The 17,681-nt window shown below is 38.2% G+C and overlaps 1 protein-coding gene across 1 annotated transcript in view; it reads left to right on the forward strand.

The window, feature by feature from the left end:
- SARNP (SAP domain containing ribonucleoprotein) overlaps positions 1 to 17,681 on the forward strand; it is an 89,151-nt gene that overhangs the window by 28,178 nt on the left and 43,292 nt on the right. Inside the window, exons 8-9 of the mRNA XM_088138242.1 lie at positions 799 to 824; positions 2,648 to 2,716. Coding sequence (XP_087994368.1) covers positions 799 to 824; positions 2,648 to 2,716 — 95 coding nt within the window. The remainder of the gene's footprint in view (positions 1 to 798; positions 825 to 2,647; positions 2,717 to 17,681) is intronic.

The raw sequence follows: 17,681 nt of genomic DNA on the forward strand, positions 1-17,681 counted from the left end.
AGGTTAGATTAGGCTGAATATACTTTTGAGCACTTCCAGGGAGTTGGTGGTGAGGTGTGAGGCTGCATGTTTGTGAGCACCATCTGATAATTTTAAATTTTATACCATAAATTTTTAATTTGAGTTTTTAATTGAAGCACTCAACATTAGCATTAGTTTTGGCTTGCCTGTGATAAGCTAAGTTATTGCAGAAGTATGGTGAGCTGATAGCAAAGAGTATAAACTAAACATGGTCGCTACACACCTCCATGCTAATGGCAGGGTCTTTGGACTTTTATAGACTCTCCCTAATTAGGGAAGAATAGGTGGCATTATATTGCTTTAGAAGAGCCTTGCCACTAGATCCCATCCTGGCATTAAAGTAACCAGCCAGTAATTATTGAGTCAGGAAATTGGGAGATTGAATCAGTGAGCCAGGTTTCAAAACAATCCTAGCCACTATTAGATTGAGCAATATGACTTTTTGGAGGAAAGTAGACATTTAGTAATGTTAATTTTATGGGGATTGCTGTAGCTAGTTCACAGAGAAAGACAGATCATATTTGTATATGCAATGAATCTGATAATATGAAGTCCTTCTGAGGGGTGGTCTCCCTTCCTAGGCTGGCCAGCAGGGAAAAGGAAAAGAAACCTTTAAGGTGTAAGGGGATTGAAGTATTAATATTGAGTCCTAGCCAAACCAGAGTTGAACATTCAGTATATCAATGTTATTAAATAAAAGTGGTAGATTCTGATTTACTTAAGTAAATGGAAGGAGATATTTTGGATCCAATAACTTAAAATGTTTCTTTGTTTCAGGTCTGAACACAGAAAGTAAGACTACAGTAAGTAGCTGTTTTGTTTACTTTTACAGTTGGCATAGTTTTCAGTAATAATTCATTAAAGCAGTCTGATATAGACTATAATCTTACTTTACCCAATTTAATAATCAAATATGTTGGACTCAATCTCGGTATAATATTGTCTTCAGCTGAAACACCATTTTCTATTTTAGGTGCCTCTGCAACCTTCTGATTTTGTTTATATTTCTAAAATAAATAAAATAATTATTTTCTCTTAGTATTCACCTGTTTCAAATCATTGTCTTCTCAATATCCTCTAAAACTGTTGACCTTGTAGTCCTTGTATGGTCTTCTCTTACCTGCAAGATGTATTTTGCTGTATCATTCAGCTTTCTAACATTCCCTTTCTCACCACCCAAAAGTCTTATTTTTGTATTTTCTCTACACATTCCTGCTTACTTCATAGTTTTAGCTGTTTCCCTTCCTTCAAAGATCAGTTCTACAAAGGGTTTGGCTTAGTCTCTTAGTGTTCCTTTTCAGTCAAAATAAATTAAGGTTTGTGCATATTCATCTCTTAAATCTTGCTCCTTTAATGTCAAATGATAGAATGCATGTTCCTTGGGTAGAAACTTTCAGCAAAGTAACATGGCTCCTCCTGTATAATGTTTTGCTAAAGTTACTTTATAAAGCATCATATACATGACTGTTATCAATACAGCAGAAAAGTATTCAGTAATATCTACAGTCCATTATTATTCTATGGTTCATTTAATTTGTACCCTGCCTTTCCTCCAGGAGTTCAAGGCAAAGCGTAGAGTAAGTCCTCTTCCAATTTTTCCCTGCAACAACTGTTGAAATAGTATGGCTAAGAGATAATGACTGGTCCAAAGTTAACCAGTAAGGTGAGAATGGACTTGAAACTAGGTCTCCCCAGTCCTAGCATAATACCTTTAGCAATTATGCCACACTTCTTGGCCATATTTGAACTAAAGCAAACATGGGATTCTTATACTGAAAGAAGACAATTGCTTTAGTGATCCTTTAAAAAATAAGCAGAATGACTCCACCTGTCTTAGTGTGGCAGCTGTCATTCCAAAGGTATCTGTAGGATTACAACAGTAGGTAATATGAAACTTTTGTCTCCTTTCCCCCCCATCTTGGCAATTTGACAAGAAAAGTACAAGCGTATGTTGCTGCTCACATCCCTAAACCTTGCACCCACTTCAAAGATGTCAATCCAAGCAAGAATGTACTGTTTTTCCATCAGTATTATGCCAACAGAAGAGGATGATCTAGTTTAGTAGCAAAGATTTGTTCCCCAGGATGCTTTAAAAAACAAATTGAGAAGTTCATCTTAAATTTAGGATGAAAGCTTCTTACTTCCATATATAATTAATATCTAATCAAAACTTATAATGCCGGAGTATGTTGAAAATATTTTTCTCTTCTTGATAGTTTAGTTACTTCTGTGTTGGTTACCTTAAGGAGCTTGATTGATAAATGCACAAAGAGTGCTAGGCGGAGTACTGAATTGAAAATAGTAAATGTGGTTTCCACTTTTCTCATCCATGCATTAGTAAAAACAGAAATAGAATTAGTACCAATTGATCTGCTAAAATAATACCTGAAAGTTTTCTTAGAAGTAATTTGCAGTAAGCTACTGGTCCTGTGAATGCCATTTTCATTCTCTTTTAATTCCATAATTTGTTCAAAGATTATTGCAGTCTCAATACAGAAAGTAATTTTTTATTACGGTTCAACAAATTCATCCATACTGGCACAATTTCAGCATTTATAATTTTTAAACCTTTAAATTTATATGAATATATCTGATTATATTAAACTGTTTTCTACTGCTTTTCTAGGTAAACATAGACAAATTAAAGGAAAGGGCTCAAAGATTTGGTTTGAATGTTTCTACAATCTCCAGAAAGGTAAGGTTTCAGGGCAAGCACTACTATAGCAAGAGTGAATATTTGAACTTTTTAAAAATTTCAACAACACATAGACCTGTCATTTTCCTTATATATATTGATGAAACCTTCTGGCAGATCCATCAAGTTTCAAAAACAAATTACAGATTTTAAAGGATTCACACTAAAATGGTAAATAACAATGCTCATCACTGATTAAGGACACATGGCTGTTTTTAGCATATGTTTTTGACTGACCTTGGGATAGGATAGTTTAAATATTTTTCTGTGGTTTAATATTTTTCCTAAGAAGGTGGGTCTGCAAGTCCAAGTTTATTTTCTCACCAAGGTGGTGATTTTGTGTGCCACTTCAAATTAATTTAGAGGCTGAATTATGTAGAAAACTAAGACATCAAGGAGAAGGCTAGGCTAGAACTCTTCTCTCTATCTTCTAGTTTTCTTTGTGGAAGGATTTTTTGTTGTTTAATATTTTGTTTTATGTAGGAATATTTAGTAATAAAATCCCTTTCCTTAAGTTGCCCAATCTTAAGTTTTGCTCCTTAGCAAGAACATACATTGAGTAGTTCCTTCTTCCATCAGGAAAAGTTCCCAAAATTGAACGTAGAGACTTTGAATTGATAATAAGAAAATTAACAATATATGGAAGGAGTGAGCACCGGTGCAGTAGTAGTTGAAGAAATGGACATTCTGCAGCAAAACATGTTTGAGCAAGTTATATTGCTATGCAATTTCCAGTAGAAACAGTTACATTAAGAATAATGAGGAAAGAGGAAAAACTTTGGATCCATTTTGGAAAACAATGCAAGACCTAAAAGCTTTTGGCAGTTCTGTAGTTCACTACCACCCCAGAAGAGTACAAGGAAGGGGAAAAGAAACACTGTGTATTCATTATTTTATGCCTTGAAATGTTCTTCGAAAGAAATCTAGAAGAGGAGTATGGCTGTGATTTTCCCCTAACCTTTGGCAAATGAACTGTTCCATCCCTCTTGGGATTTGCACATTGAACATTTAATGCATTCCATTCCGTAGTAAGGCACTGAACCTGGCACCAGGGAATTCAACCATGTAGAAAATAACTGGAGGTGGAGGCCACTTTCCTTCCCATCCTTTTCTCCGGGGGCAGGGTGAAATCACGCAAGTGCATTAAAGCTGGAATATGTGGAGAGACAGGTCAGAGTGAGAGGCTGCTCAAACCTCATTAACCCTGTCACCAGGAGTGCACATTTTTCAGGAAGAATATATGCTTTGTCAGCATTTATGGCCAGGTTTCCTTTAAGTACAATTGTGTAAGTGAGCCATTATATAAATTCTAAGGTCTCTTTAAGAGCTCCCCACAATTTTGTCTGCCCAGAATTTGATAAAAAGTGTAACATAAGCATTATTTAATTTCTGTGCTCTTTAAGAATATGTGTGAATATGGTTTCATTAGCAGATTGATCTCATTGTTCACATGGAGAAAATACCAACAAGAGAATGACGTTTCAGGGTTAAAAAATAAATTATGAAATTAATTCTAGAAATATGTTTTTTTTGCATAAGTTCTTTAACTATGTGTTTTATCTTTCTGATTTGCCTTCCATATATCAAGCAATAATTTCAGCTATTAGAACAATTATCAAGGGTTTTATTTCTTTGTTCTACTCTTAAGTAGAATTCAGAAGCTTCGAAGTAGATTTTCTCTCTCTGAAGAGCATACTCATGAATTTTATTGAGGAATATTATTGCTTGCTTCAATTAGCCTCTAGTACAGAGTTGCCCACCTGGGTGTTCTTTATAGCTTTTCATCACAGAATAGCCTGGTTGCATGGATCTTTACAGATTTTTAATGCCATGCATTGCAGCAAAATCTTTACAGTAAACCATTGTCTCTCTGGACCCACATTTCATTTCCTATTCAAATTGGTTTTGAAAAAGCAAGGTGGGGGGAAAAGGAACATAGCCAAGGGCAATTTCAAACCTGCTGGGACCAGGGGAGTAAACTTAGATTGCAGTGAACAGCTCTTTAGCTAATCTGTAGCTTTGAACATACTGCCAGCATAGAACCTATTAAGTTAAAAATCTTCTTCCTAAAAGATAACAAACATCCTCCTCTTACAGTAGATTGTCACTGTTTGGTATAATAGAAGTGGCAGGTGCTTGCTTGTGTTTTTGTCAGGACAGAGCCATCAAATAAATTTTTAAAATAAATCAGGAAAGCATTTTTCTTTCTTGAACTAATCACACCCCCTCCCCTGTACTCTCGTGGGAGGCCTCCTTTTAAAATTTATCCTCTGACCTGAGGCTGCTGTCCCTTGATTTCAGTGAGTTACACTTAAACTGCTCCCTTCCCTTGTAAATTTCCCCTATGTAGCAGCTGCTCTCTGTACCACTCAACCCCTTGCTTCCCACTGGGAGAGTTGATAGCTTGCAGGCTTCTGTGCTGCAAGCGGGCCACATTGTAACACAAAATCACATTCTCAGAGAGCTTACTTTTTCTTTTTATGCATAAAACAACCTCGTAGACATCCAGCAGGGGATTCTTTAGAGAGCTCTTAGACTAGCATAAATGTTTCTTTTTTCTGCATTGTATTACTATATGGCACCATTCTCAGTCAAACAGATGACTAAATTAATTTGTACTCCACATCATCTAATTTAAAGGTTTGGGACTTTTTTTTACAAGTACCTTATTAACCTTGAGCCTGCCAGAGGTTAGAGCTGGGAGGTAAAGTACTTGTTTGTCGAAGTCATGGTGCAAATGGAAATAAAAGTGCAAAGATCTAACCTCTGACATCTTTAGCATCACTTTCTCCAGCTCTCAAATGTGGGTTTCAATTAAAAGCAAACAAACAGAAAAAGAAAGAAAGTCCCTTGTTCAGATTTTTTACTTGAACCAAAAAGTTGGTGCTAAATAATCAAGCAGGAATTTATTTACGGAGTCACCATTATCCAAATTTGTTGTAAAAAGCTTCCGGTTATTACTCACACCACTGAGAAGAAGAAAAATTAGCTGGAATGAATATAATATCTTTACTCTTGAGGTGAAAGACTGTGAGATAAAAGAAAGCTTGCTGTTACTCAAGTTTATTTTAGCAGAAGAAACAAAAGTGTGGGGGGAGCAGAAAAGAAAAATAGTAATACAACAGTGGGGAAAAAAGTGGGGGGGGATACCCATCTTTTTGTTGTTAGTAGCTTCTGACTCTTCATGACCTTGTGGACATCAGTTCACAAGGATTCTCTGTTAACCAGAACACAAGTTCTTGTTGTGCCATCAGTGATGGTATTTAGCCATAGTGTCTTCTCTTGGCCTCTTTTTCAATTGCTTTTGACTTTTCCAGGCACCTGGGTCTTCTCTGATGATTCTTGCTTTTGCATTATAGATCCAAAATATTTAAGCTTTAGGTTCATTCTAAGTATGTCCAGTGCTCAGTTGAGTTTTACTTTATGTAGTATTGGATTATTTGTTCTTCTTGCAGTCTAAAGTATTCTTAACAATTTTCCCCAACATCATAATTAAGAGTAATCCATATTTCTTTATTCAGCCTTTCTGATGGCCCAATTTTGAGATACGTTTGTTGCAACTAGAAAAACTATAGCCTTGACAATATGAATCTTTGTATTCCTTATGCTGTCTCAGCATTTTGAGAGTTTGTCTAACTATGTCATAGACTTTATTCCAAGTAGAAAACATCTATTTATTTCATTACATCATCTCTGTGATGTTTTGAGGTTATGAAGATGAAGTCTGTTAGTTCATCACCTATTTGCATTGGGTTGACAATGCCTATCAACATAATCTGAGGGGGCACTAATACTGGGCTTTAGCACTCTCTTCTTTCATTTTCAACAAGAGTATCCTTAAGTCTTCCTCCCTTATAGCCATCAAAGTGGTATCATCAGCATATCTGAGGTTCTTGTTTCTCACAGTAATTTTAATTTCAGCTTATTTTAGTCCAACATATGTCATGATAAATTCTGCATATCATAAAATAAATTGACAGGTATACAACTTTGGTGTACTCCTTTCCAAGTTTTGAATCATTTAGTTGCTACATATTCTAGTCTGTGGCCTCCTGGTCATCATGCATATTCTTAAGATAAATGAAATTTTAAAATGGAGGTTAAGGTATGTAACTCATTCAATATGGAGATGGAAGGATAACAGTGTAACAAAGGGAGGCAATCCATGGAACCCCTAGCTTCCAATTTGCAGTTTCCAGAAGGCTTGTCTCCCAGAATGTAGGCTGAAATTTTCAGAGTTGCATATGTGTGTGTGTGTGTGTGTGTGTGTACAGGTACACCTTGCTTAATGACTGCCCTGTTTAGCGACCGTTTGAAGTTACGACTGCGCTGAAACAGTAACTTTATGAACAATCCTTCCATTTACGACCGTTGCAGTATCCCCACAGTCACATGATCGACATTAAGGTGCTTTGCAACCAGCAGGCATTTACAATTGTCACAGCATCCTGTGGTCATATGATTGACATTTGTGTGCTTCACAGCTGGCTTCTGACAAGCAGACTCAATGGAGAAGCCGGCAGTAAAATTGCAAGTCACAGTCATGTGATGTCTCACTTAACAACCTGTGGTGATTTGCTTAATGACCACAGCATGAGGTCATAAGTCCGTCATGGTCACGTTTTGTTTAATGACCACATCAGTTAGTGATGGAATTGCTGGCCCCAATAGTGGTCATTAAGTGAGGACTACCTGTATATATGCTACACAGATAGAACCAAAAGTCAGGTCCCAGAGGCCAATCACAATATGTTTAATTTATTTCATTTTTTTTTAGATAAAATGTTACTATACCTAGGAATGTTCAAAGGTCATACAACAAATGAGTAATAGGATCTGAATGTTTGTGTATGTGTGTGTATATAGAGTGGCTGGATAGTGTGGTTAGAGCTCCATCCTTTGACATGGGAGACTGGGGTTTGAATCCCTGCTGGTACTTCCTTACTAGTAGGGGTCCTTGGGCAAAGACCCCCTAATGCTTCACTTGGCTACCTCGGATATGAGAGTGACATGAACTGAGAGAGTCATGCCAGCTTGGATGTCACCTGGATTAACAAGGTTCACACCAGATGTTGGGGAACCAGGACAATCTAACGATAAGTGGGCTACTGGAACAAACCATACATGGACGAGACAAGAGAATCTGGCATTGATGGAATGCTACTACAACAGTAGACCTAATGAGGGGATTTATGAAACGTATGAGGGAACTATGAATGGGCAGAAGACCTACATCCACACTAACTGAGAAACAGCTAGTTACCCAATAGGGAAGAGGAAGCTGCTCTCACAACTTGAGATAGACCAACTACACATTACATCCCTAACTCAAGAAGATCCAGAAGAACAGCTGGATGTGCAGCCAACACCTGAAGCTGGAATGTCATTGCCACCCCCTCCATTACAGAGCACAGCAGCTGATATGAGACATAAGTTCATGGATAAACTAGCTACAGTCCATGGATACAGCTACAGATCATGGATAAACTAGCTACAGATCCTGTCAGCCAAGGAATATTGGCTGGTGGGGACTAGAAGGCGTGCCTTCTCAGCAGTAGCCCTTGCCCTTTGGAACATTCTTCCTTTGGGAGCTCAAATGGCCCTGACCCTGTTAGCCTTTCATAAGGCTTTAAAAACCTGGCTATGTGCCCAAGCGTGGGGTTCCAAAAGTGTTAAGGGCCCCATTACCTGGTTGTGCTGTTGATTTTTATGTAATTTTTATGATAATTCTTGGCTGCCTATATGCATAATTTGTAATTGTTTTAATGGTTTTAATTACTGAAATTGTTCACTGCCTAGTCTCGCTTGGATTGAGATGGATGGCTATAGAAATCGCATAAATAAATAAATAAATATGTCAATAGAACCCTCATGACAATCCATAACTCAAACCAATGAACTGGTATACGCTACAGCCGCTCTAATCCTGGAGATGCTTGGCTATACAATCAAGAACAACAGCAGTATATCCCCCCCCCCCCCCCGAAAATTAGGTTGGAGGCTAAGATCAAGGCAACTTGGAGAGAAGTTAGTCAGCTGGTGGAACTACAGAAGAGTGTGGAGATCAAGGATAAGATTTAGCTACAGAAAAAATACAGGGGCCTGACTCCATATGAAGCCCTAGAGACTGCTAAACAAAGGCTGACACCACTGGCTACCAGGCTAAGGAGATATAGTAGACAAGCAGGGGCCAAGAAGATAAATGCCCTATTCTCCAAAGAACCATCCAAGGTGTACTCCCAACTGCAGTGCAATAACACAGTAACAGCAGAGCCATCAACAACAGAAGCTGAACAGTACTGGAAGACCATATGGGAGAAAGAGAAGACACATAAAACCAATGCAAAGTGGCTGCAGGACCTGAGAGCAGACTACAACAATCTCCCAGAACAGGAACCAGCCACCATTATAGTAGCAGACATCCAACAGTGGGTCAAGTACATGAAAAGCTGGACAGCATCTGCCCCAGGCATGGTCCACACCTGTTGTCTAAAGAAAGTAACATCAGTGCATGAACGCCTAGTAGCACAGATGAACCAGCTGCTAGCAGCAGGCATTCACCCGGACTGGCTAACACAAGGAAGGACAGTGCTGATCATGAAAGACCCCCATAAGAAACAGCACTGTCCAATTACCAGCCAATAACCTGCCTCCCCACAACATGGAAAATCCTATCAGGCATCATGGCCACCAAGCTACAGGACTATATGGGCTAGTACATGAGCATACCTCAGAAGGGCATTGGGAACAACACCAGAAGCTCAAAATACCAGTTGCTTGTAGATAGAGCAGTCGCCAAGACTCAAGGTCTAGACAGACCAATCTGAGCACAGACTGGATTGACTACAGGAAAGCCTACGACTCAGTGCCACATACATGGATCTGTGAATACCTGGCACTATACAAAATCAACAGGACACTAAGGACTTTCCTCAAAAACTCAATGGAATTGTGGAGGACAACATTGGAAGTCAACTCAAGACAGCTTGCTCAAATGGCCATCAAGTGCAGCATATACCAAGGTGATGCACTGTCCCCACTGCTGTTCTGCATAGGCTTCAACCCCCTCAGCCAGATAATCACAAGGACTGGATATGGATACAAGTTCAAGAGTGCAAAAACCATCAGTCACCACTTCTACATGGACGACATCAAGCTACAGTATATGCTAAGAGTGAACAAGACATCGACTCGCTGATCCACCTGACACGGCTCTATAGTGAGGACATTGGGATGTCCTTCAGACTGGAGAAGTGAGGCCAGATGGTAGTAAAGAGAGGGAAGGTAGTAAAGAGAGGGAAGACCCTTGGGGTGGAACTACCAGCAGGCCACAGACCAGACATACGGACCAGCTACAAGTACCTTGGTATCCCCCAGTCACATGGGAACCACAATGAGGAGGCAGGGAAGGCAACAACTTCCAGGTACCACCAAAGGATAAGACAGGTTCTGAAGAGCCAGCTCAATGGGAAGAACAAGATCCATGCCATTGACACGTACACCCTGCCAGTCATCAGATACCCTGCCAGTATAGTGAGCTGGCCAAAGGAAGATATGGAGGCTGCTGATGTGAAAACCCGGAAGCTCCTCACAATGTACAGAGGTTTCCACCCCACATCCAACATTCAGAGACTATACACCAGCCAGAAAGAGGGCGGGTGGGGTCTGATGAGTGTCAAAGCCACTGTCCTGGATGAAATGAGCATCCAGGAGTATATCAGTAAGATGGCACTCAAGATGAGCTGCTGAGAAAATGCCTGAGGCAGCAGCAGACATGGCAGGAAGTTCAAGCAGAGGAAATGCCATGGCAAGGCAAAACCCTGCATGGGATGTACCACTGACAGATACCTGAGGTGGCTGACATTGGAAAATCCTACCAGTGGCTGGAAAGGATTGGACTAAAAGACAGCACTGAGACACTGATCATAGCAGCACAAGAGCAGGCACTAAGCACCAGATCCATAGAAACAGAGGTCTGCCACACTAGACAGGAGCCAAAGTGCAGACTGTGCTGCAGAGAGACCTCAGAGACAGTCCAACAATGGTGGCAGGCTGTAAGATGCAGGCAGGAACAGCATACACTGAACAGTACAACCAAGTAGCTGGCATTGTGTACAGGAACATCTGCACAGTGTATAGGCTAGACCTTCCCAAGTCCAGATGGGAGATTCCACAGAAGGTTGTGGAGAATAACAGGGCTAAGATCCTATGGGACTTCAAGATCCAGGCGGACAGGCAGATACTGGCCAATCAACCAGACATCGCGATAGTAGACCAGGACCAGAAGATAGCAGTGGTGATAGATGTAGTGGTGCCAAGTGACAGCAACATCAGGAAGAAGGAGTATGAGAAGCTGGAGAAGTACCAGGGCCTGAAAGAGGAACTAGAGAGAATATGGAGAATAAAGGTCAAAGTGCTCCCAGAGGCGGTAGGAGCACTTGGGGCTGGGACTCCTAAGCTGAGAGGATGGCTCCAGCAGATCCCATGTGCAACATCAGAGCTCTCTGTCCAGAAGAGTGCAGTGCTAGGAACAGCTAAGATACTATACAGAACCCTCACACTCCCAGGCCTCTGGTAGAGGACCCGAGATTGAGGAAGACACATACAGTGGGGCAAAAAAGTATTTAGTCAGCCACCAATTGTGCAAGTTCTCCCACTTAAAAAGATGAGAGAGGCCTGTAATTTTCATCATAGGTATACCTCAACTATGAGAGACAAAATGAGAAAAAAATCCAGAAAATCACATTCTCTGATTTTTAAAGAATTTATTTGCAAATCATGGTGGAAAATAAGTATTTGGTCACTTACAAACAAGCAAGATGTCTGGCTCTCACAGACCTGTAACTACTTCTTTAAGAGGCTCCTCTGTCCTACCACAGGTAACGACCTGTAGTAATGGCACCTGTTTGACTTTGTTATCAGTATAAAAGACACCTGTCCACAACCTCAAACAGTCACACTCCAAACTCCATTATGGCCAAGACCAAAGAGCTGTTGAAGGACACCAGAAACAAAATTGTAGACCTGCACCAGGCTGGGAAGACTGAATCTGCAATAGGCAAGCAGCTTGGTGTGAAGAAATCAACTGTGGGAGCAATAATTAGAAAATGGAAGACATACAAGACCACTGATAATCTCCCTCGATCTGGGGCTCCACGCAAGATCTCACCCCGTGGGGTCAAAATGATCACAAGAACGGTGAGCAAAAATCCCAGAACCCTGCGGGGGGACCTAGTGAATGACCTGCAGAGAGCTGCGACCAAAGTAACAAAGGCTACCATCAGTAACACACTACGCTGCCAGGGACTCAAATCCTGCAGTGCCAGACGTGTCCCCCTGCTTAAGCCAGTACAGGTCCGGGCCCGTCTGAAGTTTGCTAGAGAGCATTTGGATGATCCAGAAGAGGATTGGGAGAATGTCATATGGTCAGATGAAACCAAAGTAGAATGTTTTGGTCTAAACTCAACTCGTCGTGTTTGGAGGAGAGAGAATGCTGAGTTGCATCCAAAGAACACCATACCTACTGTGAAGCATGGGGGTGGAAACATCATGCTTTGGGGCTGTTTTTCTGCAAAGGGACCAGGACGACTGATCCGTGTAAAGGAAAGAATGAATGGGGCCAAGTATTGTGAGATTTTGAGTGAACACCTCCTTCCATCAGCAAGGGCATTGAAGATGAAACATGGCTGGGTCTTTCAGCATGACAATGATCCCAACCACACCGCCCGGGCAACGAAGGAGTGGCTTTGTAAGAAGCATTTCAAGGTCCTGGAGTGGCCTAGCCAGTCTCCAGATCTCAACCCCATGGAAAACCTTTGGAGGGAATTGAAAGTCCGTGTTGCCCAGCGACAGCCCCAAAACATCACTGCTCTAGAGGAGATCTGCATGGAGGAATGGGCCAAAATACCAGCAACAGTGTGTGAAAACCTTGTGAAGACTTACAGAAAATGTTTGACCTCTGTCATTGCCAACAAAGGATATATAACAAAGTATTGAGATGAACTTTTGATATTGACCAAATACTTATTTTCCACCATGATTTGCAAATAAATTCTTTAAAAATCAGGCAATGTGATTTTCTGGATTTTTTTCCCCATTTTGTCTCTCATAGTTGAGGTATATCTATGATGAAAATTACAAGCCTCTCTCATCTTTTTAAGTGGGAGAACTTGCACAATTGGTGGCTGACTAAATACTTTTTTGCCCCACTGTACCACCCATAGGGATGAGAGGGGATTTTTCTTTTTTAAAGTATGCATGACATTATGCTATCAGTCTCATTTGTAAAAGCATTTTGATTTTAATGTTTTCAGTTTTGGATATTAAATATGCTCCATTAAAGTACATATAAATTTATAACATTGTGAATTTCTTATTTGACTTTTAAATGTAAAATGTGCATGCTAACGAATGTATCTCCATATCCAGTATAGTGGATTGTCTTGTTGCTGTTTTTTCCTCTCCCCGCCCCCACTGCCTTGAAATGATGTCATCATGCTCCAACTTTGGTAACCATGAATTTAGGCCTGTTGATTTTAGAATAATGAGAACTGACAAGATGAATAATAGTGCTGGCAGTCATGGCCATTTCAATACGGGGTTGCTGAAAGCAAGGCCACAACCTCCCCCATGCTGTTAGCTGTTTTGAAAAAAGTTTAATGACCTGTTCAGGTCTATGCTGTTGGTGTGCAAATAGCATGCAGATCTTAATATCTCATCTCTATTAAGGTATATTTTAATTAGATGATTGAAAAATGCATATATCTTTGCTTTCAGTAATATGTTCCTTCATATTTTACCTTTAGTTTTTAAAGCCATTTCATTTTTTATGCATGTCAGCTTAAATGGAAGTTGCTTTCAGCTTTTGCAAATTATACCTTATGTATTTTTATATGTAACCTGCTTTAGAGAGCTCAGGTTGGGTTAAACTAGTTCTGAATAGGCAGAATAAATCAATATCCAAGAACTCTTTTGTAACTCATTATCATGTGCTACTTCTCTCTTCCCCTCTAATCTTGGAGTTTCCCCTCATTTTTTGCCTTTTTATTTATTTATTTAAAGCATGTATATAGTCACTGAACTCAAACAATGTGACTCTGTGTAGCATGCAAAAAGCAGTAAACTAAAATACAAGAAAAAACAAGGACATACAAGTAAAAAATATATGAATCAATGAAATGGTGATCAGAGACTAAAATTTGTTATATCCCATCAAATGGGAACTCTGCTCATCCTGCCCCAGCTGGCCCTGTACTTTGACCTAAGTTTCAGATTGCCCTTATGCTGTGCCACATTTCTATAAGTGGTTGGCTCCGATTCAGACATTTTTAGTATTGTACACACATCAAGTGTTATTTAATAAATTATTGTCTACTCCTACATACATATTTGTATATTAGTATTCCATCTTTGATTCAGCTCAAAGCAGTGTGTATAGCACTTCCTTTTTTTTCTGTAGAGGACAAATAAAAATTGTGTTGTGAAAAGATCTAAATATTAAATACAGGTAGTCCTTGTTTAGCAATGACAATTGGGACTAGCAACTTGATCATTAAGCGGTCGCTAAGTGAAACAGTGACTGTACTTACAATCTTACTTCAGCTTTCCTTTGTTTTACTGACCCACGAAGGTTGTAAATGTGAGGATTGGTTGTAAAGTTACTTTTTCATCACTGTTGTAACTGCGAATGGTCACTAAACAAGGCAGCCACTAAACAAGGACTACCTATAGTCTCTAATACAACTTTTATAACATTGGACATAGTAACTGTAAGTCCCTATCCACTAAGAAGGCAAATAAGAATTCCAGTTGTTTTGAAGGAACTCCAAATTCCTTCAGGCTGAAGTATAAAATTAGGTAGTATTATTACACAGAGCTTTATTTCCCAACTGGCAAATAGAGTATATACTTTATATTCAGCTGGGATAGAAATTACCTGATATTTTTGTAAGAAATTAATACAAATTAATTGCAAACTTTTAGCAGTTTAAAAATGTGATGAGAAGGGGAAATATTTTGATTGCTGTTTCTGACATTGACCTTGGAAATATCTTGATTTTATTTTCATTGTCTTGTATAAAATCTAAGAATTTTCTTTATGGAATAAATCCAGGTGCAAATAGTTAAGAATTCAGATAGTAACAGTAGCACTGAAAATTTAGAGAATTATGCAAAACAAATGACATAGATAGCAGTTAATTATAGCTATATTACTGTTAATCTATTCCAAATAGACAACTCACTACCTTTTGGGAAAAAATCACTTCTCTTTAAGATTTCCTTTTAGAACTTTTATTTTCAGTAAATATGTATGTGATACCTTATATTACATTTATGTTACTATTGTTTATTTTTTCTCTCTCCAATAATGAGAATTATCTGAATAGATTGCAAAACTATCTGCATCCAAAAGTATACATATATTCACATCCCCAATAACATATATTAATGTTCCCACAAGAATTCTTTATGCGTTTATTAATACAGTTGTATATAAAAGCTGAGATAATCTCTATATGGTACAAAGTTACACAAAACATCTTTCTGGAAATTTGAAAGTATACTTAATATTTATGTGTGGTTTATGGCAGTGAACATGGCAGTGAATCAGTATTTTGAAATACCTTATTTGTTAGAAATGTTTCCTGTGGCCATTTAAAGATCTTTCTGCTTTTGCTCTTGGGATTTTTTTCCCACTCTTCCTTGAATACTCTTCTAATTCAGAAATATTCTTAGTTTCCTTGCATGCACTGGATGTTTGAGTTCTCCCCACAGATCTTTAAAAATATTCAAGTCTGGGGACAGTTAAGGCCATTTCAAACTCTTTATCTTTCTTTCCTGTAAGTACTTCATGGTTAATTTGGAGGTAAGTTTTGGATCATCTTGCTGAAATATCCAACCTCTTTTCAGTTGGTTTGTATGTTAAACAACCAGGGGACCATCAAACATATTTGTTTTTCTTCCTGCTTAATGTTAAACCAATCACTAAGCATTCCATTTTCACCATCCATACTGTACTTCCATCATATCACTCTTACTGCAACCTTCACCTTTGTATTTGCACAAAATTTTTCATAGTCCAAGCCTATTCACATTATAATCTGCTTTCCCTAAATCAATAAACATATAATAACCATTCTTATATTCATATTTTTCAGTGACTTGCTAAAAAGTGGAAAGCTCATATGCACACCCTATGTCTAGCATAAAGTTGCACTAACTTCCTAAATTTTGCTTATTGTTACTAATATACTTTCAATCAGAATTGTGCAAATACGTTATGAGGCAAATTGAAACTGTAGATTAAGTGAAATATCCCCTGTAGTTTGTGTATTCCCTTTTGCTCTTTCCATTTGTATAGGGAAAAAAACCTGCATTCTTCCATTTGCCAGGAAAAGAAGAAGTCTTCGCAAACAGGTTAAACAAATTACACAATTGATAAACAGCTACATTCATATTTCAGTGTCTCTTCACTTATACTGCCTATACTTTCTGCCTTACCATTTTTCAATATTCTCACAGCGTTTCTGAATTCTTTTTCATTAATTACTTCCTGGATACTAACATTTAAAGCATTTATCTTTCGGTTTCATTCTTTGACATTATTTCCATACAAATCTCTAAAATGCTCCTTCTGGCATTCCCTCACTTCAATTTCATCCCAAATAATTTTGACATGTTTAGTTTTAATTCTAGTTATTCTGCAGAGACCTTCTGTTTAGCCTTTTTTACCTTTTTTTTTTTTAATGCCATCAAAATGACTTTCTAGTTTCTCTTCCTCTTTCATCCTTAACTGTCTCTTGTTCTTTTTAACTATATATTTTGCAACTATATTTTTCTTTCTTTACACATTATACAGTATATTTCTCTCATCCTCACCTTAGGCAGCAATCGTTTTCTTATGTGCTTTTTTTCCTTCATCCACAGCCTCTTTCAATTTGACATTGCACCAAGCATACTTTCTGATACTTTCTGTTAACATAGCTCTCCACACTTATGTAACACTCAAAAATAATTATTTTCACTCTATTCCAAACAGCGTTCACATCCTCTTTCCTTATGTCTACTTTCCTCTCATTCTATTGGGAGAGTAATCTGTCTTATAATAATTCTTCATACAGAACTCATACTTCCTGTTATTCTATTTTCATTTTTGTTTCTTTTGCTTTGTTTCTTCCATTCCACTTTTTCCCTCCAAGATCCACTCTTAACAGTACCAAAAAATTACGTGTCTCACATTCAGAACTTTTCATTATCCAGACTATTAAATGCACAAAAATGGAAAGACTCTGAAATACTCTGAATGGTTGGTGAAGATGACAGAACTAGCAGAGATAGTAAAATTAACCTGTTTGATTAGAGAAAGATTAACAACTGCATTTATTAGTGACTGGAAACCCTTTGTGGACTTTTTGCTGAAAAAAAAAGGAAAATGAACTTGTGATTTATGGTTTGAAGTTTTCTTTATTTTTCTTTTCCATTTTTCTTTTTTCACTATTTACTATTCTTTGTTATCTTTATTTTCTCTTATAGTTTTTACTTTGTTAAAAATTTCTTTAATAAAAATTGTATACATAGATATAAGAACTTTTCATTATCCTAGTAACTTTCACTGATCCTCTCCCTCATTCATCCTGAAGAAATAGATCAGTCATGCTTTTAGACTTATATTTTATTCCTTTGCTATGGGTTTGTATGAATAGACTTATTCTTGAATCATGTATTCAAAACATACCTTTTTCTGAGCAAATAATCACCAATCAACATTCTCATTTATTCTTGGACCTCTAAATATCCCTGTCATTTTTTTCCCTATATTCTTTCATCTCGTTTCCACATACCCATTCCATGACACCTATTGGAATAGCTTTTTTATCATTTACTAGATCATAACATACAATTATTAATAACCTATGAATTCCTAATTTCATTCATACTTTCTGATATTCTTCTCCCTTCTCTTAGT

The sequence above is a fragment of the Python bivittatus genome, unplaced genomic scaffold (assembly GCF_059951505.1).
Source record: "Python bivittatus isolate LINGU-HERP-01145 unplaced genomic scaffold, Pbiv_v1 ctg000220_np1212, whole genome shotgun sequence".
Classification (NCBI taxonomy): domain Eukaryota; kingdom Metazoa; phylum Chordata; class Lepidosauria; order Squamata; family Pythonidae; genus Python; species Python bivittatus.